This window comes from Xiphophorus maculatus, chromosome 20 (genome assembly GCF_002775205.1).
Source record: "Xiphophorus maculatus strain JP 163 A chromosome 20, X_maculatus-5.0-male, whole genome shotgun sequence".
Lineage (NCBI taxonomy): Eukaryota > Metazoa > Chordata > Actinopteri > Cyprinodontiformes > Poeciliidae > Xiphophorus > Xiphophorus maculatus.
Genome location: NC_036462.1, coordinates 20418162 through 20445122, shown reverse-complemented (window position 1 = coordinate 20445122; position 26961 = coordinate 20418162). Strand labels below are relative to the sequence as shown.

General features: G+C 38.4%; 2 protein-coding genes across 3 annotated transcripts; both read right to left on the bottom strand.

The window, feature by feature from the left end:
- Positions 1-1440: 1440 nt before the first annotated feature.
- LOC102235556 (glycoprotein-N-acetylgalactosamine 3-beta-galactosyltransferase 1-B-like) lies at positions 1441-11860 on the bottom strand. The gene is made up of 4 exons (XM_005799842.3): positions 11314-11860; positions 10943-11205; positions 6737-7401; positions 1441-4568 (listed from the first exon to the last, which is right to left on the bottom strand). Exons 2-4 carry the CDS (start codon positions 11157-11159, stop codon positions 4278-4280), a joined length of 1173 nt encoding a protein of 390 aa, XP_005799899.1. The 5' UTR covers positions 11160-11205; positions 11314-11860; the 3' UTR covers positions 1441-4277.
- Positions 11861-13353: 1493 nt separating this feature from the next.
- On the bottom strand, positions 13354-25865 carry os9 (OS9, endoplasmic reticulum lectin). Of its 2 annotated transcripts, XM_014469054.2 has the most exons (15): positions 25681-25865; positions 25128-25310; positions 23593-23656; positions 22891-22967; positions 22499-22597; positions 22042-22243; positions 21668-21835; positions 21444-21562; positions 20839-20887; positions 20583-20662; positions 20285-20488; positions 19424-19619; positions 18892-19059; positions 18422-18531; positions 13354-15767 (listed from the first exon to the last, which is right to left on the bottom strand). In XM_014469054.2, exons 1-15 carry the CDS (start codon positions 25828-25830, stop codon positions 15630-15632), a joined length of 2007 nt encoding a protein of 668 aa, XP_014324540.2. In that variant the 5' UTR covers positions 25831-25865; the 3' UTR covers positions 13354-15629. The 2 variants fall into 2 exon arrangements, with proteins under 2 accessions (XP_014324540.2, XP_014324541.2); XM_014469055.2 differs by lacking the exon at positions 18892-19059 and having other exon boundaries at positions 20583-20665.
- Positions 25866-26961: the final 1096 nt, after the last annotated feature.

Genomic DNA, 26961 nt, shown 5'->3' with positions numbered 1-26961 from the left:
TCAGCCAAAACTTTTGCAATTTAAAACTGTTTTTCACATCATTAAATCAAGATGCTTGGGATTTGAATTAAAATTTTGAGCTTGTGATTTCAGATTTATTGGTAAGGGTGTAAAGGAAAAATAAAAACAGCCGTTTTCGTGCCAACGAGCTTCAGGAATTTATAAATGAGTTTCGAACCTCAACTAGAGTTATTATATATTTGTAAGATTGTGTAAAACTAGTACACAGACTCCAGATGTTTTTTAGGCTTTTCATGAAACTATTGGGGAGGAAAACAACCCTTGAACTGTCAACCTGTCATGTTGATTCTTGTCTGATCTCCCCTGTGGTTGAATTATTTCTAAAACATATTTAACATTCCTATATCGTTATTTATTCTGCTCAAAACTTTTTCACATCACAGCCACAAAACCTAACTGCATTTTAAAGCATACAACGCAAAAGAGATATTTTTACATATTTTACAAATTTGCATACTTTCCAATTGGGGTGATTGACAGCACTAAGACCCTCCCCCTGACTCTGATTGGTTGATTTTGACTGGGAGTGGTGCATTTCTTCAGATAATTCAGGGAGGTGATGGAAAACATGGTGGCAGTTTTAACAAATATGTAAAAAATATTTTTTTAAAGTTATATACTGCAACTTTAGCAGCTAGAATCCCAAAAATAGACTTTATACATAAACAATATACAGAGTGTGACACTTAGTAACCTACCCAACAGTGCATTATAGCAAAGACAATTGAGATTTAATATGTTGTGCAGATGTAACCTGCTTTAAACTTCTCAATAAATCTCTCCCTGAGTTTTCTGCTGCGTTCTTTGGGCTTCAAATGTCTTGAGGCCTTCACAGAAAAGCTGGGTTTTAATATACTGCTCAAAAAAATAAAGGGAACACTTTAAGTGTTAAACACCTGTTTAAGTGTTCCCTTTATTTTTTTGAGCAGTGTATTTAATCAAAAACAAATGGATTCCTTATACTAATTAGGTGACTTGTCAAGGCACTAGATTGCATATAATGTTCTTAATGGGTGTTAAAGGTTCAAAGAGTATTACACATTTGACAGTAACTCTACATTTTGTGATATAGGATCATGTTTAGCCTAACTTGTTAACTTAGTGATTTAATCTTTGTGTGCAGCAGGAGCGGGTTGTGGATCAGTGCAAACATTTCTGCAGATGACGGGATTTAAATTCTCCAACTGTGTAAAGCAAAGGTCAGAAACAGACTTTAATCTGCCCTAAAGACAAATAAATGTGATACTAGGCTATTGAACCATATTTGCTTTTCCACAGAAGACGACGCTCTCTGTAATGCAGATGTCAAACATCCGTGTGTGACCAGCTGCCATAAAACCTGCAACTTATCAAAGCTCTCCTATTCAACAAAGTCATCCATTGTTAGCAGCCAGAGGAATAAACACGCTGGTTAAGATATTGAAATCACAATTGTGACATCTGTTGCAAAAATGTATCACAAAACAGTACAGTAAAATATTTATTTATAGTGATTAAAGTACCTTTCACAAAAAAAAACAATCACACATTTTCTGTGCTCTCACAAATCTGCACACTTCAATTCCAACAACTAACATAAATACATGTCAAGTGTCAATACAGCACTGCACATTTTTCCCTTTGAGAAAAACCCTAATATTGACAAGATTGTCAAGGAACTGGTGTCTCACTCTTCCCATTAATAAAAAATTCAACGCAGCAAGTATTAAACATGAGCCCAAGCATCTTCTTTAAAAGAGGCTTTAACATAAAATATCCCAATTCGACTGACAATGAAACGTGTGAAATCTTACAACCATCTCCTGTTAAAAAACAACGGATAAAAAGGGAACTACGCTGTTCACACACAAATAATCAGTTGTAACACCGAGTCTGAAAGGCTTCCATGTAAAACAAATTTAAAGTTGTTGAAATCAAAATCAAAAGTGCAGTATGTTTTTTTGTTTTTTTTCAGCCACTTCTTGGTCATCACTTTTTCACAAACATAAAATTTTCAGTTCATCAGACACTGTAGATAAACTAAAGCATACAGAAGCAAAACGGTGTCTAAAAAAAGAAGTAAACACACAATGAAAGGCTTGAATAAAATTATCTTTCATCCTGCTTTTCCCCCCCATTTTAACGTCACAGTGCAAAGTCGCGTGTGCAGCTCGTGGCTCATACATTCTCAGTTCGCAAGGCACATTCTTTATGCGTCAGCTTGGGGAGAAGGATGCAGGAACTTGCCAAATGTACGTGTGTGTCTAGTGGCAGTTTCAGAAAGCGCAGATAAATATTCTGCAACCGTTTGCTTAGAGCAGACTAGGTGTTGTTTCAAAGAGAACAAAGGATTATTCAGTCAACTACTTCCTCAACTATCTAGTTTTTCCAGCTGCGCCAGGAAACGCGGCTGCATGAGTGAAACTGCTGGATGAACTGAATTAAGAAAAGAAAATTACTAACAAAGAAGACAAATCCGTATTTGTCTTCCTTCACTGGGGAATCTTTTCTCCAGTGCAGGAATCTTTGGTTGGATTATATAGATCTGGAATATTATAATAACCATGTCTAATGTGTGTATACTGGCTCATTTACACAGGATTGGGAATATTGTAGATTAGATGTTATGGAACAAAGTAAAACAATTCATCATCAAGTTGTGTCTAAATCTCTGTTCATGTTCCCTTTACAGTGCTGTGAAAAAGTTGTTGGTACTTTTTGTGTTTCCTGACATATTTAAGATCATCAAATAAGATTTAATAGTCGACTGTCTCAATGTGAGAAGATAATTGAATCAAAAATCAAACTAAATCATTTAACTAAAGTTGACCAGGACATTGTAAATAATGGAACCGTGACTTTTGTTCTAAAAGAAATATTCTGGTGCAAGATGTCTGGCCATCAGAATGTGACCTAAAGCTCAAGCAAATATTTGAATGGCTCTATAAATTAAAAATATATATATTTAATATTGGTTGTATTCAAAGTTGTGACTTGAATCTGATTGAGACGTAGCATCACTTTAGAGCAGGGCTGTACTACTAAAATCAAGTAAATAAAGTAGTCCGCGTTATTCAACACTATAGATTAGACATCTAGTTTTCAAATTCTTTTAGGCTCGGTTGAACAGAATTATTCTCAGATATAAAAACAGAATTTGTCTTAAATTCTTTGAAAAAGTTTGACATATTTAGCCAAGTTTAATAAACTAAACGAAAAACTGATTTGGGTGCAGCAAAATGTTTTATTATGTGTATTACTGCCAAAAACTCTCTTGGTCTGAAATGTAAGGATTTGGTGTTTTTCTTCTTTTTTTTTAATTGTTGGCAAAAAAGGCAATTTTTAAAGTTTCTGAACCTTCATTAGGAAGCTTTTATACATAAATTCAAAAAAAGCAAATGAATAGTCTATGACAGCTATGGCCGTCTGGGTGAGCTTGAACATAGAAACATTATAAATAAATATTTCAGACAAGACTAGCTTGGGCATCTCCTCAGGAGGATTTTAAACTGTAGGAACATGGAAAGCTTAAGCAGGTGTAAAACTTCACTACACTTCGGCTAGCCAGCCCTGCCTGTTCCGGACAGACAAGATTTTCTTCATGAAGCATTACAAATAAAATGTGACGATGTTGACAAAAAGTCCCAAGTGGAACGTTACACTTTGTGTCCAGCTGAAAGACTCTGAAACACAGCCAACAGTTTGAGAGGTAGCTCATGCAAAAAAAACAAAAAACGATCACGAATGCGAAACTGGATATTTTGAACTGATGAGAAAGTTTTACGGCTCAGAACATGAAACCACGGCGTTCTTTGCACAACCAGGTCCCCTCCCTTGCAGATTTACAGTTCTCTGTGTGGAATGAAGTCAGACAACTTCTGCGGTTGTGAAGGAGAACCAAATGACAGTTTACTTGTTGTGACTGCAGACTTAAAACATAAAACACAATGCTTAAATGCTTTAAAATGTTGGAACAGCATCACCCTCTCAAAAATCAATATACACAAACACAGGTGTCCAAGAACACAGTTGTAAAACCACTTAAAAAATAAAAAGGGTAAAAGTCTCAGCCCGAGGAACAGTCTTGCAGTCACAGCTGACATTAAAAGCAGTCGTTGAGCTCCAGAATCCTCAGGGAATGCACTTGTATGTGGAAGAAACTTCGGATCAAAGTGGAGCCAATTTCCTGCTTGTGAAGAACTACAATCCCAGATTATCACAATGCATGGGTAGCACAAAAAACGCCCATTTTCTCCTACTTAAAATCTGTGTTATTATCAAACCGGCGCTTCAGCGGGGTCTTTAGCAGCCACAGGTGCAGGACCTACTTCCTGCGCTGAATCATCTCCAGCCCCGGACTCCTTCACCCCAGACGCCCGCTCTTTTAGTCTTTCGGCAGAATCCCAGGGATTTGGAAGTTCAGCACTGTAAGCCTTTGGGGTTGGCGGCTGGTAGCGGTATCTATAGCCAAAGGCACGCAGGTGATAGGCGTAGTACTCCAACATGTACATGCCGGTGGCGTCTACATAATGAAAAGACACCGACACATCTGAACAGCACTTTGGACCCTACAACAAAAAAAGAGAAAGCATGTAAGTCACAGGTGTCAAACTCCAGTCCTCAAGGACAAGTCTGCCACAGTTTTTAGATGTGCCACAGGTACAAAACACTGGAATGAAATGGCTTAATCACCTCCTCCTTGTGTAGATCAGTTCTCCAGAGCCTTAATGACCTACGTAATTATTCTGTTCAGGTGTGGTGCAGCAGAGGCACATCTAAAAGTTGCAGGACAGCGGCCCTTGAGGACTGGAGTTACACCCCTGATGTAAGTTATCTACCATGTTATAGAGTCAGAACCCCTCAAACTTTCCAAGTTTTTGTCATGTGCGATAGACCAACACAAGTTGTACATGACTGGAAAGTAGGGCTGCACCGATTGCAGTTTTCTGACTGATTGCCGATTACTGATCTTTTAAAAAGCCTAACTTACCGATGCCGATTTTGGCCGATACCAGTTTTTTGCCTGAAATGTTGCTTAATATATCAAGAAAGTTGCTGAATTGGCAACAATGGCGAGACTAACTGTAAATGTCCAGACATGACCCGATCGGCCGTTTTGTCAGTCAAACCTCTCTCACAGGAGAAAAGAAAAGCACAGTGGTTGATTTTTAGACCTTTGCCAAGGTTGAAAACATTGGTGAATAAGAACAGTTCCACATGTAAGAACCGGCCGATCACTGATCTCCCAAAATTAAGGATTAACTAAAGTAGACCAGACAAGTAATAGTTGAACTCTCGTCAAATTAAATTAAAGAGCGACAAACTGGAAGCCATTAGAAGTTTCACAAGTCATGTAAAGGACACATAAACCCCTTTTTCAGGGCCGGCCCGGCTTTGAACCCGGGCCTATCGTTTTTGCATTAGCACTTCCAGCCCGGTACCACCCCGCTCCCTGGAACCCCAAGAGCTGTGGTTCCAATCGGGCCAGCCAGACCGGGCCTGTTTGGTGTTAGGTGTTGATTGGTTCATTGGCTGCGGGGGCGGGACAAAGATCAGATTTCTGGATCAGAGGAGCTCTAGACTTTCTCGATGGCTGTCATTTCAATATTCTGCATCAATAAATTCCCATCATAATCTATTCTTACCCTACAACGGGATTACAATCGCCTCTTCAGCCAAAGATTTTAATGGTAAATGTAAACAACATTTCTCCAATTTAACCGATTAGAAGTCGGCAAGGCTGTGAACAAGGGGATTTCCGCATCTGGCGTCGCTCCAGCCAGGAAATCCTGCCTACCGCAGCGGTAGTTCAGCTGCCCGCGAGTCCAGATCAGAGACGACATTCAGACGAGATTTATCTTTTTTTTTGTTAAACTTAAAGCTGAGGTAAATGTGTCCTCGCTCATGAGGGCATACAGAAAAAAATAGGACGGGAGACCCATGAAGAAAACTGTTCTGCGGTCGCTGGGAAGATCACCTGGGTAGCCTTAGCAAGAATTCTATTTACGTGATGTATCCAGCTCAATGCTAAACGACCAGGGCCATAGCACCAATTTTCTGTCCATACAATGACTAGGGAATCGTTTAGTTGTATCTTTATTTATGAAGACGCTTGAGCTGGTTTTTAAAAGAATAATTGGCAGAAATGTGTTTGGAGCTACAAAGAGGGAAAACATTGAAATTTACAGCAAAAAGATGATTCTATAAAGTAGTCAGGAGGGGTGGATGAATGCAAATTATACTTATTGTTAGAGATAAAATAAATAAAGATTTTATTCTACTTCACAACATTACGCTTCTGTGTTGGGTTATCACATAAAATGCCAATAAAACTCATAAATGTTTGTGATTGTAAAATGATAAAATATGAAGCAGTGTGTACAAACTCTCTTACAATACAATTGAGGCTGTATGAAGTAATTTTCCACTCCCTACAGTGTATGCCTATACACGCCACCTCGATCTGGACACATTGCCATGGCAATTTCTGACAGGAAAACGGTTCAAAAGTTGTCACGGTAAAAAGACAAATGAGTAAAGTGCACATAAGCTGAAAAACACCCAGCGCTTTTGCTTTGTGGTTGTGATTATAACTGTATGTGGTTCTTCAAGACAGGATTGTGAAAACCACAATCTAATGTAGATACTGGCATGTCTGACTACCTCACTTTATCCCTTTATCCCATAAGCATGCTTTATAACACCTTAGATCAATGCTGGGATTTACAGCACTTGCCTCTGAGATGGGGTAGTAGCAGTAGCTCCAGTACCAGAAGCTCTTGGGGAACTTGGCAGTGAGGTGTTGCTCGGGGACGAAGGGGTGGAACGTCTCCCTCTGCGCAGTGTCTCGGGAGTCTCCTGCCAGCACCCCAACCTTCTCCATACACTGCCCCATCGCCAGGTCCTCTACAGACGAAGTGTGAGTGCACACTTTGTCTTTAAAACCTTCTACGAATCTCCGCAGGGCTTCTCTGCTCAGTACGTATCCTGCGCCGCCGCTCATGTACCCCTGCTTGGTGTAGGGCTTGAATCTTCGGCCAAAGTAAATCGGCTCGTCCGGCGTGTGGTTGGCAAGGATCCATCGCAGATTGTCCACTATCACGTAGGTGTCGTCATCTGCCTTGAGGAACCAGTCTGCCTCGTTGGCGTAATGCTCGTAGGCGTAATGGAAGGCCCTGATCGTTTTCCAGTACAGCTGATCGCGCCCCTCCTTAGTGCCAAGTCCCACCGTGGGGAAGTCGGGGTCATCCACAGAGCTCATGAAAACGACTATGTTGCAATGCCGGCTCCATGTGTACTTGACATGCCGAGCCTTTGTCTCCAAGTTTTTGGGACCAGTCATCACCCAGCAAAGGATTCGCACCTTGTTGTACAACTCGTCAGCCATGCGGCTATCCTCACCTGGCAAGGAGACAAAAACACATTAATGTTCTTTTATGTGTAATGTCCATTTCCTCTTGTGAACAAATCAACAGAGTTCTGGATTTCATCAAGACATACACTGGAGACCAACCATGCCATCATGTTGCTGGGTTGACGCCTTGGGCACACAGATACTTGCATGTGAAATTACTCCCAACTCATTGTTGCAATTGGACATAAAGTCTGCTGAGGAGCTTGGTATGTGTAAAGATTTATTTTTACAGGATAGTAAAAGCTAATAATCAACAGTGTTATACACAGTAAACACTGGCCATTGACAATGGAAGTATTTTACCTTGTTCTAAAGTACATATATTGTATTAATTTGACATGTTTTATATTGAAAAAAAATTATTTGTTTGAATCTTTACAAAAAACTTTATGATTTTTGTCTGTCATCATTCTAAATTGTTTTATTTTACTTAATTTTTCCTTAAAATCAAAGTATTTTTTAATTTGAAAATGTCAAATCTGGGATTTCCCTTATTTTCATTGTTAATGTTTTATTCCAAAATAATTATATTGACACTCTTTATTATTTAAATTTTTCTAATGAAAGTTTTACTAATAATGCCTCTTATGTACATACATGCACAGTAGAAATAAAGTGATTTTTATTATTACTTTTGCCTTGCTAGTCTTTAGTGTCATTAATACAGGTATATATGTTGTCTGCAAACGTTCAGTGAACATTTTTGATGACGTACTGGGGAGGTTTTCTGAATATTCAATGTCAGCTGAGAAGCCACTGCACAGAAGAGGATGATGGTGTGGCAAACCTTTTGCCAAAGTCAATTAAAATGATACTTCTCAATGAAAATAATGCTTACAGTGTCACCAAAATCAAGTTGTAGCCTCCATTTCTCTCCCTCAACCCACAGCTCACAGACGGCTCAGTGACAAAGGCTCACAAGACAGAAGGTCACAGCCTTGTTGTAAAAACAGACAGAACTTAAGACCTGTCTGTTAACCCAAAGACAAAAGCTGGCTCATCAGAGCTTTAGTCTGAAGATCTCAGGCGATGCCTACATGTTGACAGCCACTGCTGGGGGTGAGATTAATGCACAATAATGGAAATGAACAGCCTTGTTAACAGTGCCACGTTGCTAAACTGGTTTGTGGAGAAACTCTGAAAGCCGTTGTCTGAAAAAAATGCAATGGGATATGCCAACATTCAAATTGTCAAATCTTTGTAATTTCGTTTTTGATTTCCATGTGTCTGATATCATTGGAAATGTTTAGAATCTGTAAATAACTCAAAACACCCCCAAGTAGACTAGTCCATACTTTGGCTGTGGCCAGTCACTTATGTAGAAATATTGAAGCAACATCTAAAAGATATCAGTCAGGGCAGACACTGGGCTTTCAAATGGACAATAACCCTAAACATACAGCCTTATTGGTAACAAAGTGTCTTAAGGACAACAAAGTCAATGTCTTGGTGTGGCCATCATAGAGTCCAGATCTCAGCCCTATGGAGAAGTTGTGGGAAGATGTGAAAACTGAGGTCACTTTCACTGTAGCATTTGTTTCACTCCTACAAAAAAACCAATAATCAAAGCATCAACAGCACACATTTTCACAAAATTATTGCTGTGGTCTATTGTGTTATTGGGATCAGGTGTGTTCCTTATGTTCTCACCAACCAAATCCTTCATTAAATAAAATTAAATAAAGCCTTTTCCACAACTGTTTCAGACAGCTGTTTATTCAGTTTATTTGACAAATGACAACAAACTATTAAATATAACTGACTAAGAGTTTATTATGTCCACGCCTTTCATAAAGATTTAAAAGAAAAAAAATTCTGGCAGCCTAGGTTATTTAATGGCAGTCATTTTGACTTTGATGAGTAGGTATGTTATCAAATTTACATTGTACTTCTGCATCTTGGCATATTGTTTTGTACAGGTGGAAAACCTGAGACTCATCTAAATGGAATGCTGTCCTCCTAATATACCTGCTTTTCTCTGCTCAATTATATCGAAATGTCTGTTGAAAAAGAAAACTGCTTGATGTACATCATGTACGATGGCAAAAATGCAACATTTTAGTCATGCTACTGTACAAACAATGCTCCTCTCTTTTTTAATGTAATGAAACGACGAATTGCCGAAAGTCCCATTAGCTCGTAGCTGAGACAATGTCTTTATTTCATTAAAATCTCTTCCTGCTTTGAAGCAGGTTCAACGGGGTTGAACTGAAAGCCAGCAGGTCTTGTTGTCACTTCAAGCAACAGATAAACTGTAGCATTTGTTTCACTCCTACAAAAACCCCAAATTTGTAGCTACAGCAATAAGAGATTTCTATAAAAATCCTACAAGTCTTTAAAAGAAACCAAAAATCTCTACCAATTAGGAATGTTTCTAACCATACCTGACTTGACAAAAATTCAAGGCACATTACTTGCAAACCGGTCTGCAGTCTAAAGTAGAAATCTAAGAATTAGTGAATGGCATCCCAATCACACACACTGCTGCAACTACACAAAGAGCAAGGTTATTTTTAGTGTCACATTTCAGACTTATAAAGCCCCTTTTATACATTCAGCATGTTCTCTAAACCTGACACCCACTGAGAGTTTCAGCAGTCACATGTGAATTAACATCCTGGTATTTTGCTGTAACAGTTTGTGATAAAATTTTAGGCAAATTGAGATAAGCATGGGTAAATTAACATATAAAAATATAGTAAGTGTTTTAAAAGTTAAAAAACCCCACTAAAATCTTCTATCATACAGAAGATAGAAAACAAAGAGGATTGTTTTGTCCTCTTTATAAAGTCTTGCTAGGCTTGTTCCTCTAGTCTACATAAAGCAGAGTGGTAGAAAAGGGTAAATTCCCCTACAATAATCACCTAAAAACTATTAAATATAGCTGTTTTAAAATCAAATTAACTAATTACAATAATTTTCATAATCAATGTTTGATCATATTTTAAATGCAGGAATAATTTGAGATTTTTCACTGTCACTTAAAGCAATAAGACTGTGTTACCCATTTTATTTTTATTTGTGTGTAACCTTTTTTTATCCAAGGCTATACTGTAAGAACCTACACACCTACTTAGAAAATGATCTTAGGAAATAAAACAAGCTCTTGTATGCATTTAGCTTCATCCAGCGAAAGCACATTCCAGACAGTGACACATAAATGCTGCCTGTCTTTTACATTCTTCCGCCTCAGAATAAGCAGGAAGTAGATTAATGCAAAACTCACGTTTAATGAAGCCCTTCATATTACACCCAGTGGCTTAAAGGGTTATGTAAGGCTTTTACATCATATTAAAAGGTGATCTTTACACCAATACTCAAGAAACGGAAGAAATAATTGCTCAATAATAAAATTACTTAAACATCTGAGATGCTTAGGTAGATAACATTAGGTGTAAAAAAATAAACTTCCTTTAATTTTGTCTAGTCAATCATTAAGGTGCGTTCAAGTTAAACCCTCTCATTAAGGCTCAACTGATTCTGTAAAATAAAAGTTGCTCCTTTATTGCTCCTGGAAGACCAACATACCTGTATGATGAGGGTGATCCAAGTTAAACAGAGCGGACCTCTCTTTCTTCCATATGCCCTGGTCTTCGTCCAACTGTTGCTGCTGGACACCAAGTTTCCCATAGCCTTCGGCCTGCTCAGACCTCTCAAACCAAACCTGCCGCAGGAACACGTACAATGTGAAGGTCCCCACCACAAAACCCGCATAAAAGGAGAATCTGGAACCCAGGGCCTTCATGCTGGACCAGGTGTCCTGCAGTTAATCACTGTGGCAGCAGCTCAACCTAAAGGAGGGAAGAACTGGAGTGAATATAATGCTATGTTGGAGAGTTGTTGATGCATCCGTGGCTGTACATGTGTCACTCCCTGTGTACGAGGTGTGGTTAACTCACCAGCAGCAACGGCGGAATATAAAACATCGCAGCCGAAATATCCAAAGGGCTACTTCCTCTCAGCGATCGTAGCGCTTCGGCTCGGGGAAGCGAAACAACGAACAACAACAGCTAGCCATAATAAAAACCGAGCTAAGTTCTCACCCAGCGCCACGGAGAAAGGAGCGACCAAAACCCCAGAGCCTTTTGTCCGAGTAAACTCCCAAGTGAGAGAAAACAAACAATGACGCTCGTGTCCGGTTAACCATTGACTCCAGCTCTGTGTTGGAACCGTTGGCGAAAGCTAACTGGCTAGTCCGTTATTCAACCGACGGTGCTTGCTAGCGTCAACTTCGCTGTTAAGTTATTTAGCGGTCGCGTCGCAGCTGCGCAGCTAACGGAGACCCCGCCGACGAAGGAGGGAGGCTGATGTTTCACTTTCACTTAAGTAAAACCCCCAAGAAAACCTGCAGACAAGAAGTTTAAACGAGCTCCACGTCGGTGGAGGATTAAAAGGTCTAACTTGTGTGACTAACTGCTGTCTTCCGTCCAGTAAAAACCGTTACTTCCGGTCATATTAGTCAGGGGGCAGGGTCGGACTTTTACCCTTGTACACATGACTTGTTGAGAATAAATGGTTAAAAAGTTTTATTTTCCTCCCTGGCCTGATACTTTTATCTAATATAAAATGGGCTCAAAAGAAGTCTTCAAATGAACTGAAAGAATAGAATATACAACTTTTTTGCTTTGCTATTTTATGTTAAATATGCTACACATAAAGTACCGCGGATGCATTAAGGACACCCGGGCACTTACGCAACTTTCACGCCCTCTTTTGGGGGAAAGTTTACAGGTATGTCCAATAAATTGTAATGCTTTTCAAAGAGACTTGTCAGATTAAAAACATGTTTCGGAAGATAACGGTATGAAACATACTCTTCTTTAAACAAAAGTTTCTGTATAATTTTTTTTTTTGATTGGTCAGATGTATTAGTGGTTTTATTAAATGGGAAGTCATAGAAATAAAGACTTGCAAACACCTATCGATGGAGTTAGTGAAATAAATTAGCTTTAGTAATATTCTAATTTATTGACTAGGGTTTGAATGAGTCAGTTCCAACCGTGAGTGTTTGGGGTTGAATAAAACTAATCTATGGAGGTATATTTTACTTCCATAATTGGAAGTAAAATATGTTGTTGTTGTCTTACCAGGGGCGCCGTATAGGGGGGAAAGGTTATGACAATGATTGTTTTATGTGTATTTTACACTTTGCTTTTGACTGTTGTTTCCGGGGAGAGATATTTCAGTAACCTAAAACTAATAGAAAAAAATTAAGCAACGTACTTGCATACTGTATGCAGACTGTTGGATGTTAAATTCATGAGCAGTAAATATTGTGCCAGTATCAGTATTGAACCAAAGAAAGCAAGCCTTTAAAATTTTGACGCTTTTTATGGGTCAAATAGACTCAAAAAATTGTAACAGCAGCTGCGCAGGGGGGGCCCAATCAAATCTTTTGTCAGGGGGCCCAAGATTCCTGGCGGCACCCCTGTGTCTTACAAAGCAAACGTGCTTTAGCAGTCAGTCGTGTCTGGATTGCTAGTTTGCCTGTTTTCAACATTTTAATGGAAAAACAACACAGAACTAAGACCGTCACTTCAAGCTGTGCATAGCACAGTACAAATACCCAGACATTAAAAATAATAACCAAAAAGCAAAGTAGAACACGTTAGCAAAAACACTAAAATTTAGGAGATAATTGGACATCAATGCACAAGTCTATGTTGAAATGTTTGTGCAATTATTGCAGCATACAAACAACTAAAGCAATTTGGCCAGATTACTTTTTTTTGTTTGCTTTATAAATACGCTAGCTGACAGTCAGCAAACTCTTAAGTTCTAACAAAGATAGGTTCCTCGTTTATTCAGTGACTATGTAATGAAACACACCTCTATTACCTGAATGCACTTACCAGGCGATAAAACCACAGTTTACATAAAATACCATTCCACCATGATATAATTTGGAGTTGTATAACAAAAGCACAGAGACTGTATTGTTAAACACATTTACTCAAGGAGTTTATTCTCCACTTAATTTGTGTTAAAACACAACAGAAACAATTTAATGTATAATTGACAACAATTATGTACAAACAGAGCTCCAAGAAGCAGAATTATTCACAAACTATACAAATTCAGCCCTTTAAATCCACATCTGAATTCATTCATTTCACAAGATGAACCTTACAGAAAATGGTGGCATGTTTTTTTTTGCTAAATTAATATAAATTAACTATCTTTGTCACAAACAAATAGAAACACACATGCTTTGAAAACCTTGTTGCACGACAATGGTTCATTGAACCATTTAGAGTTCCTTTAATTTGTGTTTGGCAGAAAAATCAGACATATTTGGGGCAAGAGTTTGTGCACATATACAGAGCTGCTCAAAAGTATTCATATCTGTTAAACGGCTTCATGTTTCGTCACATTACAGCCACAAACATGAAGGTTTTTTATTGGGATTTTAAGTGACCAATCAACACCAAGTTGTAAACCTTTGAGGAATAGACAAATGTGAATGGATTTCAAATTATATATTACAAATACAAATCTGAAAAGTGCTTTACCTCTTTTACTTTAAAATCCCTAAATAAAAACACAAGCAACTAATTAGTAAACAGTTTTGAGTGTAATTTAATCTCACTACAAATACAGCTGTTCTCTTAAGGCCTCAGACGTTTGTTGAGAACAAACATCATGAAGAGAAAAAGAGGACAGACGACATGTCAGAGATAAAGTTGTGGAGAAATTTAAAGCAGAGATAAGTTACAAAATACCCATTGCAGAGCACCATTGAAGTCGTCCGAAAACGGAAGAGGTGCTGCACAACTACAGCCAAGAAAGGTCCGGCAAACACAGCATTAATCTGGTAATTCTGGAGGAGCTGCAGCCATCCACAGCTCAGGTGGGAGAATGTATTGACAAGACAACCACAAGTCATCATTTCCACAAGACTTCCCTTTATGGAAATGGCAAGAAGAAAAGCATTAACATAAAAGAAGCATGAAGCTCTGTTTAACGTACACCAAAGGCCAGTGAACATGTGAGAGAAGGTGGTCTGCTGAGTTGAGACTACAACTTAATTTTTTAGACAATATGTGATGGAAAACTGACACCCCACATCACAACGAGCACAACATTAATGTGACATGAACGTCATTCTGTGGAAATGCTTTTGTACTGCAGGGACAGAGCAGAGTTAATGTGAAGTGTGGTGGAGCTACATATACTAACAGGAAAATCCTAAAACTAAAAATAACTGGTTGCAGGAAGCATAAGCATTGAGGCTGGGGCAGAGGTTCAGCTTCCAGTAAAGCAACAACCCTAAACCTTCAGCCAGAGCCACCATAAAATGACCTCGCTCTAACTTATTAAAGATTTACAACAGGCCAAAGTGCAGACTTAAATATGATTGACACACTGTAGCAAGACTAACAGAGCCACTCCATTCCCTCTGATTTCAAGCTATTTTCATGTTTCAAGCTGATGGAGTGACTTGAATAGAAAATTAAAGCAAACTGTGGATCAATATTATATTAACTCAGAAAACTAAATACAAATGCAAGCCACATTTTTTATATTTTAATTACTAAAACACCTCTGAATACAATGTGTATTTCCTTTCACTTTGGACTTTGCACTGTGTTGATATGCCACATAAAACTCAATAAAACAAATAAAAGATACAGCTGTGAATAATTGTGACTTTTGTTGTTAAATTTGTCAGGATTTAACATTGCTTGTTGTTGTTGTCATATACCTTTCAGTATGACAAATATGCAGTCCAAGGTACAGAATTTCACACGTCTGATAAATTAGCAAATAAGAACTGTGAAGTGAATGGCAGCATTGAAGACAGCGCAGAACTGGTTGCAGCTTCAGAAGTCGATGTAAATGTTCAGTGAAGCTAGAAAATGTTTCTAGAAACATATTCGCCTCATGTCATCAGGTTCCGTCGGCCTTCTATAAACTGAATCCCATCAAAAAAGGGAAAATGCATAACTTCATTCAACTGCACAAGTGCAGCTCACACAAACTTTGTGCAGCATCTGAATGTTGTCTATTGCAGACACCAACATTATTGCCTTTTCAGTTCACATTAAATTATTTTCTAAATGTGCAAACAGCAGAGTTACATACCATTTATCAGATTCAACAGCAATAATTGGTCAAGCTTTTCAAACAAACTGTGGTAACAATTATAGTCCCTCCACCTGCAGGTCTCCACAGGAGTTCATCGCAGCAGGGGCAGTGAATGTACACCGTGAGCTCAAATGTCCACATCGTCCGAGTCCGACGTGCTCGATGACTGGGTTTCCTCTTGACTTTCTCCCCATACAAACCTGTAGTTGTTTTCAAGCTCCTGCTGTCTCTTTTGCTCTTTATAAACCTCCTCTGTGCCTCCAGTCTGTGGAGTAAAACAAAAAACTAATCAGACAGATCCAGTGTTATTTTACTTGCAAAGTTAAAATTTGGTTAAAAGTGCATGCTTCTAAATCTCTACCAGCTTATTGGTACAACACAGAGGAGTGGCGCCATGCAGACTCCAGAGTCAACAGCAAACACTGGCAAACGCAAACCAAATTCGCTTTTTTTGCTCATGTGATTTTTACATGGCAGTCTCAATGGCTCAATTCTGATCTTTTACCCCCCAAAAATTAGGATTTGTGCCACTTCCATATGTGGTATTGCAACGGATAATTATCCATGTTTTCAAATGCCTGAACGGTCATTTCGCATTTTACTTTTACGTCATTGTTGTGAGAAATGCATCATAATTCTACAGAAGAAAAAGCCAGAAGCATTAAATCTGGATGTAAACATTGGCTGAACATTATGATTATGAACTTATGAAAGAAGTTGTCACTGCAGCACAGATCATCATAATCCCATCGCTCCTGGTCTGACTCCACATCCAAGCAGACTTCAACACAAATGTTGCACCAATGCACCACAAAACATAATCTCTATTAGTTGTGCTTTTTTTCTGAATTTACTTCCTTTGTGTTGTTGTAATTTTTTGACAAAAATGTTAGCAACAGGTGGCAACAAAAATGGCAAATCAATCTAACGATTGATTTGAAATCAATCATTAGATGGCACCATCCATTAGTGGTTTGGTAAACAATGCTTTTCTGCACATGCGGGTCGCTTTGTGGTCCTAGACTGTTCACACAGAAGTCTGACCGCTGTAGGATTTAGTAGTGTGAATGACCACTCAAAAAACCCCCAAAAAACAGAATCAAGCATAAAATAAATGTTTAATGACCAGGCCTTAGCAAACCTCGCTGGCATGCCAGCGAAGTCTTTAGGTCCAGACATGGTGTGCCAGACACTGGACTTAAGGGACTGGAGTTTGACCCCTGTGGTGAATGTTACACAGGAGAACACCAACCACTATTTCTACCTTTAAAAAAAAAGTTAGTGGTAGCCCTGTTAAAACAAACTAAAATAGCTCTCTGATTAACAGAATGTGAGGCCAAGTAATGCCTAAAAAGTGCCGTAATAAGAGAAGATTTCCGTTTTTACAAGTTTTAAATCTCACTGTGTTGTCAGCAATAACAGACTGAGAAAAGGGAAAGGAACTCTGCACAACGTGCCCGGACAAGAACCTTGAAGCTGAAGCAGAATCGTCTTTGTGCGCAAACGGGGTCAACCTGGATCAGTCAGCTTGTAGATTAAAAAAAACCACCAACTACTTCAAAAAACAAAAGCCTTCAGTTGCTCTCAGTCAGAGGAATTAGGATCTACTTACAGCTACTCTATTCTCTAAAAAATAAAATACATTATTAAATAAAATAAAGGATTGCTGAAAACCAGAATAATCCACAGAAAGATGCTTTATAATTTGCAATCTGAATCAGGGATGTTACGTAGTTCTGCCTCTATGAATTTGGACACAGGTGAAACCTGGGCGTGGAACTGTAAACTTTGAGTTGGTTGGATAGAAGCACCAACCCAACAATCGTCACTGATAAATTACCTCCTTCACTCTGTTTTTTTTTTAATTTTTTAATGGATTATTATTGTGCCATGCTTTTCCTCAGGGTTATTCAGTTGGAACACTTAAACTCTATTAAAGCTGCTATTTTTACTTTACCAAAACAGACAATGATTATTTCATTTCAGATGCCTTTTATCTTGAACAATTTTATGTTTTATAATTCAATATAGCCAGTTTCAGAAAGTTTTACAATTCAATTCAGATTCCCATCAAAGCAGCAGAAACTGCAACAACAGAGAACAGGAGCTAACGCGATCTGAAAAGGCCAGCTGTGGTCTTGTACTTAACTGTTATGACTGAATTATGGGAGAAGCATTTACTTTAAATTTGCACAAGCTGCTAATGTTTCAAACTCAAATTGCAGTTTGGGGAATTTTAGACAGTCACTAAAACAAATAAAAGCTTTTATACAGTCACATGCTCTTATGTCGTAAAAGCCCAACAGGAAATTTCAAATCATAATGGTTAACCATTTATTGATAATAAAAAAAATAGAAAGACTTTCTCCATCCAAAGGGGCATTAAATAAACATTTGTTTCAACTTAGATAAAAGCTAATTTGAAAACTGGAGTCAAGATCACTTGATTAGAGTCTAATCTGGGTCTTGGAGGTTTCGAATTTCATGGTAAATATGGCCTCACTTTATGTTTCAGTTTTCACTTTAGGAATTATAAAAATTAAGCCGAGAGAAAACCTCAGGTGGTTCTGAGGGTTTGTAACGTTAGATTTTCCTGGGTGAAACACAATAGCAGAATGTTGTGATTAAGATTAGCATAAATGTTGGATACAAAGTCAAAGCTGTTCAAGTTATTTTTCTCTGCATAAATTATGTTTATCTTATCGTAACTGCTGCTAAGATAAAGTTAAATTATATGCTCCGTCATCAGTGCATTTTCCAGAAGGAAATAAAGATCATTAGAGGCACAAAGACACTCACTGTGAAACCAAATGGAGTTTTTCAATAATAATCGAATTTATTGACTCGGTCTGTAAACCCCACAGTCGGTTTCAAACAAACTGTTTGCATTTAGGTCACATTGACTTATGGGTAAATTACCAAGAGGTTTATGAGCAGCTCCCTGAAGGACTTGGTGTCTTCTTCAGTCAGCCACTGATCGCCTGTATCCTCTGCATTCTTTCGTGTCAAAATCTTCACCTCAATTTTACCTTTAACAAGGACACAAGTATAAAACACGATCACCCAGATAGTTCAAGAGCAGCACAGCTGAATGACAGATTAATAAGAATGAATGGAGTGAACAGAAGAGTGGATGAAAGGAGACACAGAAATGACAAACCCTTCATCTCCAATTATCTTTTAAATAAGCTCTGGCATACAGCTGCAATCTATTTCCCTTTTGAAGAAGCATAGAGAGGATTTGTCGCCATTTTCATGGCAAAACTGTTTTGGAAAATTTTTATAAAAGATGTAAAGATAAGATAGAAGGAGACAGATAGCAATAAAGCTAAAGACAGGCGATGGAAAAGACAAAAGGCTGTGTGTATAGCCGCACTGCCCCTTCATACCTTCAGCCTTTAGTCCTGCCTTCTCTAGCTGCTCTTTAACCACGTCCTTTATGTGCTGCCACTGGGGGTCTCCTTCGCCCATCTCCTGAACTTTGACCTCACCATCAGGGCTGCTGCCCGTCTTATACTTAGTAATTTTGATCTTAACGTGGTCGTCAGCTGCTTGGTCTGAGGTGACAAAAAAGGGACAGAAGAGACAATTCACCTCAAAACCCATCAGCCGGAGGCGCCAAACAACCTTTTCAGTAACATTTCTGTGGCGCGGCGAATTCAGGTTAATGGGTTTGCTTTCATTCATTTCAGTTTTGATTTTATTGATGAAAACTAAGTCACCCACATCTAAATTAATAGCAGCAAAAGACCACAAACTGACTAAGAGTTTAATCTGAGACCATTTCTAATTTTTGCATCACGTTCTCCGTTTTCTGAGATGAAGAATATAACAACATTACAGATGATCATGAATGGTTGTGATGATGACAAACATGCACAGGAAGACGGCGGCCCAGGGCTTCAGGCCCGTGACGGTTACCTGGCTGCTGAGGAGCCAGGCTGGGGCTGCCTCTGCTCGGGTCACTGGTCCGTTGGACCTTCTGCTGCTGGGCGTCTTCACCATCCTTCTCCTCCAGATGATCCAGCAACTTATCCAAAGTCGTCTCCAGAGCCTGTGTTGCCTGAGTACGATCAAACTCTCCTTTAAGGCCCTCTGTTTCCAGCTCCTGCTGGGCCTGCAACACAAACACAATGTTGACATTCAGTTTCACTTAAATGCCACAAATTAGATCTCTAAGGCTACATTCACAAATGTTGATGCTCAATTACGATTTATGTTTTAAGTCAAATGTTTGTCCCCATATTATTACTGAATGATGCGACTGCAATAGGACTTCTTACAACGTCTTACAACGCTAAAATGACTCGCATGCGCAGAAGAAGGTGAACGTTGCAGAGCAAGTGTAAAGTAAAGTGTGCGAGTGAATTAATATGAGTTACGGCAATATTTATTTATTTATTGAAATAATTTCATTTAGAAACTGGATCTATTATATGTCAAAATTTCCTTTGAGATCGATAAAGTATTTTTACATTTAAAATGTGATAAATACTTCATTTTAAAGTCATTCAGCAATGGAAGGTGACATAACAACACAAAGGAAGAAGAATTACGATGCATGTCTCTCCTCAATAGCATAAAGTGCAACATGACTGTTCAGACTTCAGACAGTTTGAAAACAATCAGCTACATATCACACAATTCAATTTTTTTGAAGGGTGGAAAAATCAGACTTATGTGTGAGAAAAAAATCTGATGAATGTCGCATTTGGGAGAAAAAAAAAACGGTTTGGGTCTTAATTGTCTGCTGTGTTTAATGTATTATCTTGGGGTTCAAACCTCATCTATGATGTTGTCAAACTCCTTCTGCATTTCTTCTTTTATCTCTTCGATCTTCTCAGAAGGCACAGAGAGGTCGGCCATCTCATCCTCAAACTCCTCCAGCAAGTTCTCGTCTTCATCTCTCGCCTCCCCGCTGAGTTTCCCTGGATGCCTGTCACCTGTTGATTTCTCTTCTCTACTTTCAGCCTGGTTTTCTGCTTTCTGTAACAAAAGAATTTGTATATCAGAAAGTTTGTTCTTTGCACCACACAAAAACAAGGAAATGGAGAAAACGAGATGTGGGGAAAGTCCTGACCTTCCTGTTGCTCTCCTTAAGGTGTTGAACAAATTTCATCAGATCTGCTGGGTCTGTGATGATTTTAAAGTTGAATCGTTCTGCTTAAAGGAAACATAAAATCACATAAACAATGACCACAGGGTACTTAGACACATATGGTTCTAAGAAGTAAGTTACAAAGTAAAACATATAACAGCAAATGTTTAAAAGTTTATGGTTGTAAAGCAGTGACCTGAATAGTAAGGAATTATACTCTTCATTCTTTAAACAGTACCTTCTTCTGCTTCATTGTCTGCCACTGAGTTATAGTCACCATTCGCCACCTTTCAAAAGGAAAACATTTAGTTAAGATTGTGAAAGATTCAATAGAAATAGAGAAATTACACCCACTTGTGGTAAATAATGGAAGTGCAAAAATACTTTTTAAAAAGGAGATATGACGGTTTCTATAATTAGAAAATGTTGTTTGTCAAATGATTTTATGTGTTTTAGTCAGATTAAAAGATATTATAGTACAAACAACATCTGATACAGCCTGCCTGTGGTATCCTACTGAAGATTTGGAGTGTGCACTGAGACAAATGAAATAAACAAACAACAGAAAAGGAAAATTAGAGTGTCAAGGTTGCAAAAATGCAAATGTGACTTTTGTTGCTTGCCATATCAGTCACAGACTACAACCTGACATCAATAAAGGCTTTGGCAGCAGTGTAGCAGAGGTAAGAAAGACTACCACCTACAGGTGGGAGTCAGCAGCTCTTAAACCCAACGTTTTTGACCATTTTCACAAAACATTTGCAACAAACTCATAATAAATTATCATGAAAACTTGTGAATTTCCACAATGTTTAATCTTGGTGTCAATGTATAGTTCAGTACCTCACTGTCTTGATGAGAAGCTGTGGATTTTAATTTCCCAGGTTTTGTTACTCCTTCCCAAAACTCGGCATCATCCGTCTCTTCTGATGGTGTGTCTTCAGACGCGTCAGAATTTCCCGCTTAAAAACAGAAAACAGACATCCTTCTAAATAAGAAAAATACTACACTTTGCATTCTGAATATGTAATCTTAATATATGTAACTAAGAAATATACTCCAAGTACCTGAAGTTGGCGTTTTACCATTTGACACATCTTGGTAGCTGTTTGGTGGAGGAGTGGTCTCCTCTGCTGTGACCTCCACTGTCCCATCTGCACCTTCATTACCAGCCAGCATCTCATCAAGATTCTTCAGCTCCTCAGAGATCTGCTCCACTTTACGCTTTGTGTCCGCTGGGAACAGTCAGAGGAACAGAGCAGCAACAGATATGTCGTCACACACCCTGTTATGTTTTTCACTTGTAAATAACGGATAAATTAGAGCAATTATTTCACTTCATATTACCATACTGCTATTAATGCACCAATACAAAGCAAAAAAAATGTTATATGTTCCCATCTGAACCTGCATTGTGAACCTGGTGTTTCTGTTCACTCACAGACTTGAGCCTTCACATAATCCATGTACTGTTGTGCACTCAGAGCCGGCTGGCACACAATGCCCTGCGGCTTGGAGGAGGACGGTGGCTGCAGAAACGGATGCTGGCAGGTGCGACTGGTGTGAACTGTCAACACGTAACGGCACGACTGTGGCTCGTCCACACGGGCGATGTAGTCACTCGAGCCTTCTTCACATACAAACTGGAAATAGTAGAATCAATACTAGAGTCAGATTGTGACAATGCAGGAGAATAAAAGGAACTTGTAAGCCCATTGTAAGGGAAGCCTAAAAACATTTGAAAGTTACACAAGGTGTTTTTATTCAATCGAGCTCACAGTTTTACACAGAAATAAATCTGGATGTAAAAGAAACTGCAAATAGAACTTAAGCCCTTTTTTACCACAACTACTTGGGTTACTCAGATTACAATCATTTTGTAAATTTAGATGTCTCACCCGGACTTCAGTCTCTCTAGGATTTCCATTTAGGTCACACTTGGACCCATTTACATAGATCTGGCTGTGGTATCGTTTCAGTTTGTGCTGTTTAGAGGCCTGCAAGATGAAGAGATATGTTGTAATATGATGTGTAAGAGCTGATTTTTAAAAAAGAAACAACACACAAGACACTCAGTGCCTTGAAAAAGTATCAAATGTACTATGTTCCTATTTTATCGTGTTACAACTCTGGGATGCATTTGTCTTGAGCCGTGTCTCTGATACAGTTTCCACAACAAAAATTACAATTAATAAATGTATTCACAATTTTTTCACATCTACTTCATTAAAAAAACTTTTGTTTAGATGTGATCCAACATGCAATTCATACAAGAAAAAGTGAGTCTCACCTTTGCTGTTTCATTGTTCCAATCAAATTCAGACCCATAGTATCCCAGAAAGAGAACATCCCCTTTGATTTCTGAGTCTGAGAAGAAAACACATTTGTCAAACAAGTTTTATTGGCAGTGTAGGTTTAAAAAGAAAACAAAACATTCATATAGAACAAGATATTTGCACACTAACATGAGAGCTCAGACAAACATTACTATAATAAATTTAATTATTAATGATTATTAATAAATGTTTGGTGGCATCTCAGAACTTTGTTCCAAACATTCATATATCATTTAAAGCAGGATGTATTTTGTATTCTTTGACAATTCCAAGAAAAAAAGCAACTGAATGATTTAAACACGATCCTGCAAGGAACTGACACCAAGTTATAACCCAACAGAACAGGCTTTGAGAGAAGAGTTTCTGGTTTACAGCATTCTGGAGTCAAAGGCCGGTGTCCTCCATGTTTTAGTTCTCTCTCTAAATCAACACAAGTGGATCAAATGGTGGCTCTTTAGCAGGCCTCTGCAGAACATTAGCATGCTTTAGGGAGGTAGTCATCACCACCGAGAGAAATCTAAAACATGTAGAGTACCAACACTTGAGGAGCACCCTGGTTTAACTCAGAAAAGTCTCAAAAAATTTAGGTCGGAGAAAAATATATATTTTTTACTTTACATTTATGCTTATCAGTTAAAGAAATGAATTGTTTTTACCTTCAAGGTGATACTGTCTAATATGATGACCGTAACAAAACTCGTATGTCCACCAGTCCTTTGTCTGCAATAAACAAAGACAGTAGATTATGCAGTTTTCAATGCAGCATTTCTTTTGTCATCAGAACACAGAGAAATAAAAATCTATTTTGTGTGAACTTGGAAAGTCTTCTTGTAAAACTGGCGACTGTGTTTTTCTTCACTCCAAAACTTGCTCGTTTTTGTAGTCTCTATTGCTAGTTGCCAGACTGGGGATGGAGCGAAGAGAGGAAGACATGCAGCAAAAATTCCACGGTCGGGGATCGAATCCAGGGTGGATCTGGCGCCCCAGAACTTCCTTTTTTGTTGTTGTTAAAAGCTGACAACTTTAAACTTGCTAGTTCATAACTTCTCCAAAAGGTGCTTGTATCCACATTTTTTCCCATAGCGTACCTTAATGACTAAAGACTAAAATGTAATCTTGCATACACTTAAAAAGAGGTTTCTTAACATTCTTCCCTTTTAGAATCCTTATAGAAATTTCATGATTTCTGTGTTTATGTTTGTTCCCTGATTTAAATGTAAAACATATTTAAATTTATGGCAGACATGGACCGTGCAAAAGCAGACATCAATCTGGGTGGACAGATAGATGGCTTAATAGTTGATGGATGAATAGATGTGTGAATTAAACACAGTCTGTTAACTGTTTTCTTTAACAAATCATAAAAACCTGTCCTCTTAACTAAGTTTAATCTATCCAATTAACCTCTGAGAGTCTGGAAATGTATCTGCATCTGTAGATTTTTAGTGTGGAACTGAAAGAAACTCAATGAAAAACAAAGACAGTTATGCAAATGAAATCCAGACCTACTTCAATAGATTATGAAAATCTATATTATGGAGATCATGTGTATTTTTTAAATACAAAAACTACTAGAATTTCCAAAGTTGAGCAGCCTACTTTTGGAAATTCAGATGTTTATCATGTAGGTAAAAAGAACAGAGAATACAAATCTGACAGCACAAGACTTTTTGCTTTTCCATAATTGTCTGGATCTGTAAAAGACTTCAACCAAATTTCTGATTTTTCCAAGCTGTGTTATATACTAAGATACCATGTACTGTTTCCAATAAAAGAAAAGCAACATTATGCCTGCCAACCTTGCATCATTTTGTTTTAAAGATAAAAGTAACAGTAAAACAATTCGGGTTGCAGGAAATAGTGTTATCTTGTAGAAATAGTAACCAAATCCAAAGATGTAGCGGTGCAATTACAGAACAAGCAGTTCCGATTACACTGAGGCAACTTTGTATAAAAAAAATGTATAAGCAGTAACGTTGTAAAAATCACAAACATTTAGTGTAAGAGCAATATGTGCAATAGCACACGTAATGAACTATTTTCCTGCAAAAGCTCCACTGTGAGCCACTATCACTGTGCTGTAGTTTGAGACAAACGCTTTCTAATCGCTCTATTAATTAACAGGCTGAGCATCTGATAACTGGATTACACAGATAAGCAGAGGAAGACACGGATACGTTTAAGCACCAACCTTCACAAGACAAGGGACTTTGTGCATTGGCCTCAGCAGCTCGGGGATGTCTGGTCCAGTGTAGCCCTGCGAGTCTGGTTCAGAAGCTGGATCCTGATGAAACCGGACAGCCTGGGCTGGAAGTCGACATTCATAGAGCTGCTTGTATTTATTGGACACCATCATGACCTCCTCTGTCTTGGTCTAAAACAAGAAGGCAGCCCCAACAACAGCTTTAGCTTTTAATATAAACAGTCAACGTTGATTTATTGCAAGCTATCTTGATGGTTTCCAAACAGTTAAGTGTTTGTGATGGAAACACAGTGGAGACAGAGAAGCTACCTGTGTAAAACATGTAGTGACAGCTGTTGCAATGAGCTGCGCATGTAAACTCACAACTACTCCGTTAATCTTCACGTTAGGATTTAAGAAAATGTCCGAAATCCAAACGAACCAACAGTCTTAGCACACGTTAACAATTACTATACAAAAACATTATCGCTAAAAACAGTAGCTTTCATCCTAGCCAACGCGCTACATGTTTACCGTTAGCGTCCGAAACGCCTTGACTCACCTGCCCCAAAATGACGGGGTCGGAAAGAATTTGAATTCCGTATTTCATTTCATTTAGCTCCTCTAGGTTCAAAAAGGCTGAGCCAAAGAGGGGACATATCAAAACAACAAGGCACAGTCTCTCCAGCCACCGCACCGAGGAAGCGGCCATCGTTAACCCTCTGATCGTAACCACCGCCTCCTCCCTCAGGCGCTCCACTGGCAACAAAACACACAACGCCTGACATGGTAGACGCTGATTGGTCACTGACATAAATCCTGTGCTGTCATTGGACTACTTTCTTGTCCGTCAGCGGGCTTTCCGTTTCCGAGGTGCGTTTGTTTGAAAGACTGGGACAGATTTTGAAGGGGCGGCGCTGTTGATTCTGCAGGCACGACGAGCTTTCAGGGTTTGTCTTCTTATAAAATAAACACACGTTTTTGGAGAAAGGCGTGCATAAACACAACAATTGGCGTGATTGATGAGGCACATTGCATAGAAATGAATGGCTTCTTTATTGCCTACTTTTTCTGTTTCCCTGCATTTTCACATTTTAAATGAAATTATTGCATCTTATATGATGACGGGGAACAAAAAACAGCTCGCTGTTGGGATGAAACGAGTACTTAAAATGTGCTTCATATTTATAGAACACATAATGGCTTATATGGATTTCCACTCATTCACACACTCACACACGTAACCAACCAGTAGAGGATTTGACAATGGCTGTGAGAATTACACTCCAAGGACAGCATGGACAAGAAGCTCAGAAAAACAAAATAAAAGTGTTGTTTCTCTAATAGAATGGAAATATTCTCCCACTCAGGTGTACTAGCTTCCAGTTACATGTGAATGGAGGCACACATATTCAAACTAAGATTAAAAAAAATAGAAATAGAAAGATAAAAATAAGAGACTGTAAATGTAAATTGACAAATTTACTGCAAATTTTTTCCTACAGAGTTATAAAAATAGCATGCTCCAATCAAAAGAAATGTGCAACAATTTGTTTTTATTTTTTTTTGCTTTTCCTTCCATGTTTGGATTTTTGAACACTGCTTGAACCTGACTGACTTCAACAAAAAAGCAAGACCGTCACGTATCTGGGCTGAATTAGGTGTTTTTGTGAATCGCTTCTCTGTTGCATGCTTGCTTAATATTTTGCTGGTTATATTCTGTGTTATTCTTATGTTATGTTTTTGCTTTGCTGTTTTGATTCTGCCACATGTTAGACTGTCTGGATCCAGAATTTAATTAAGTGTAGTATTCACCTACTCTCTTCTCCCACTCTGCCTCCTG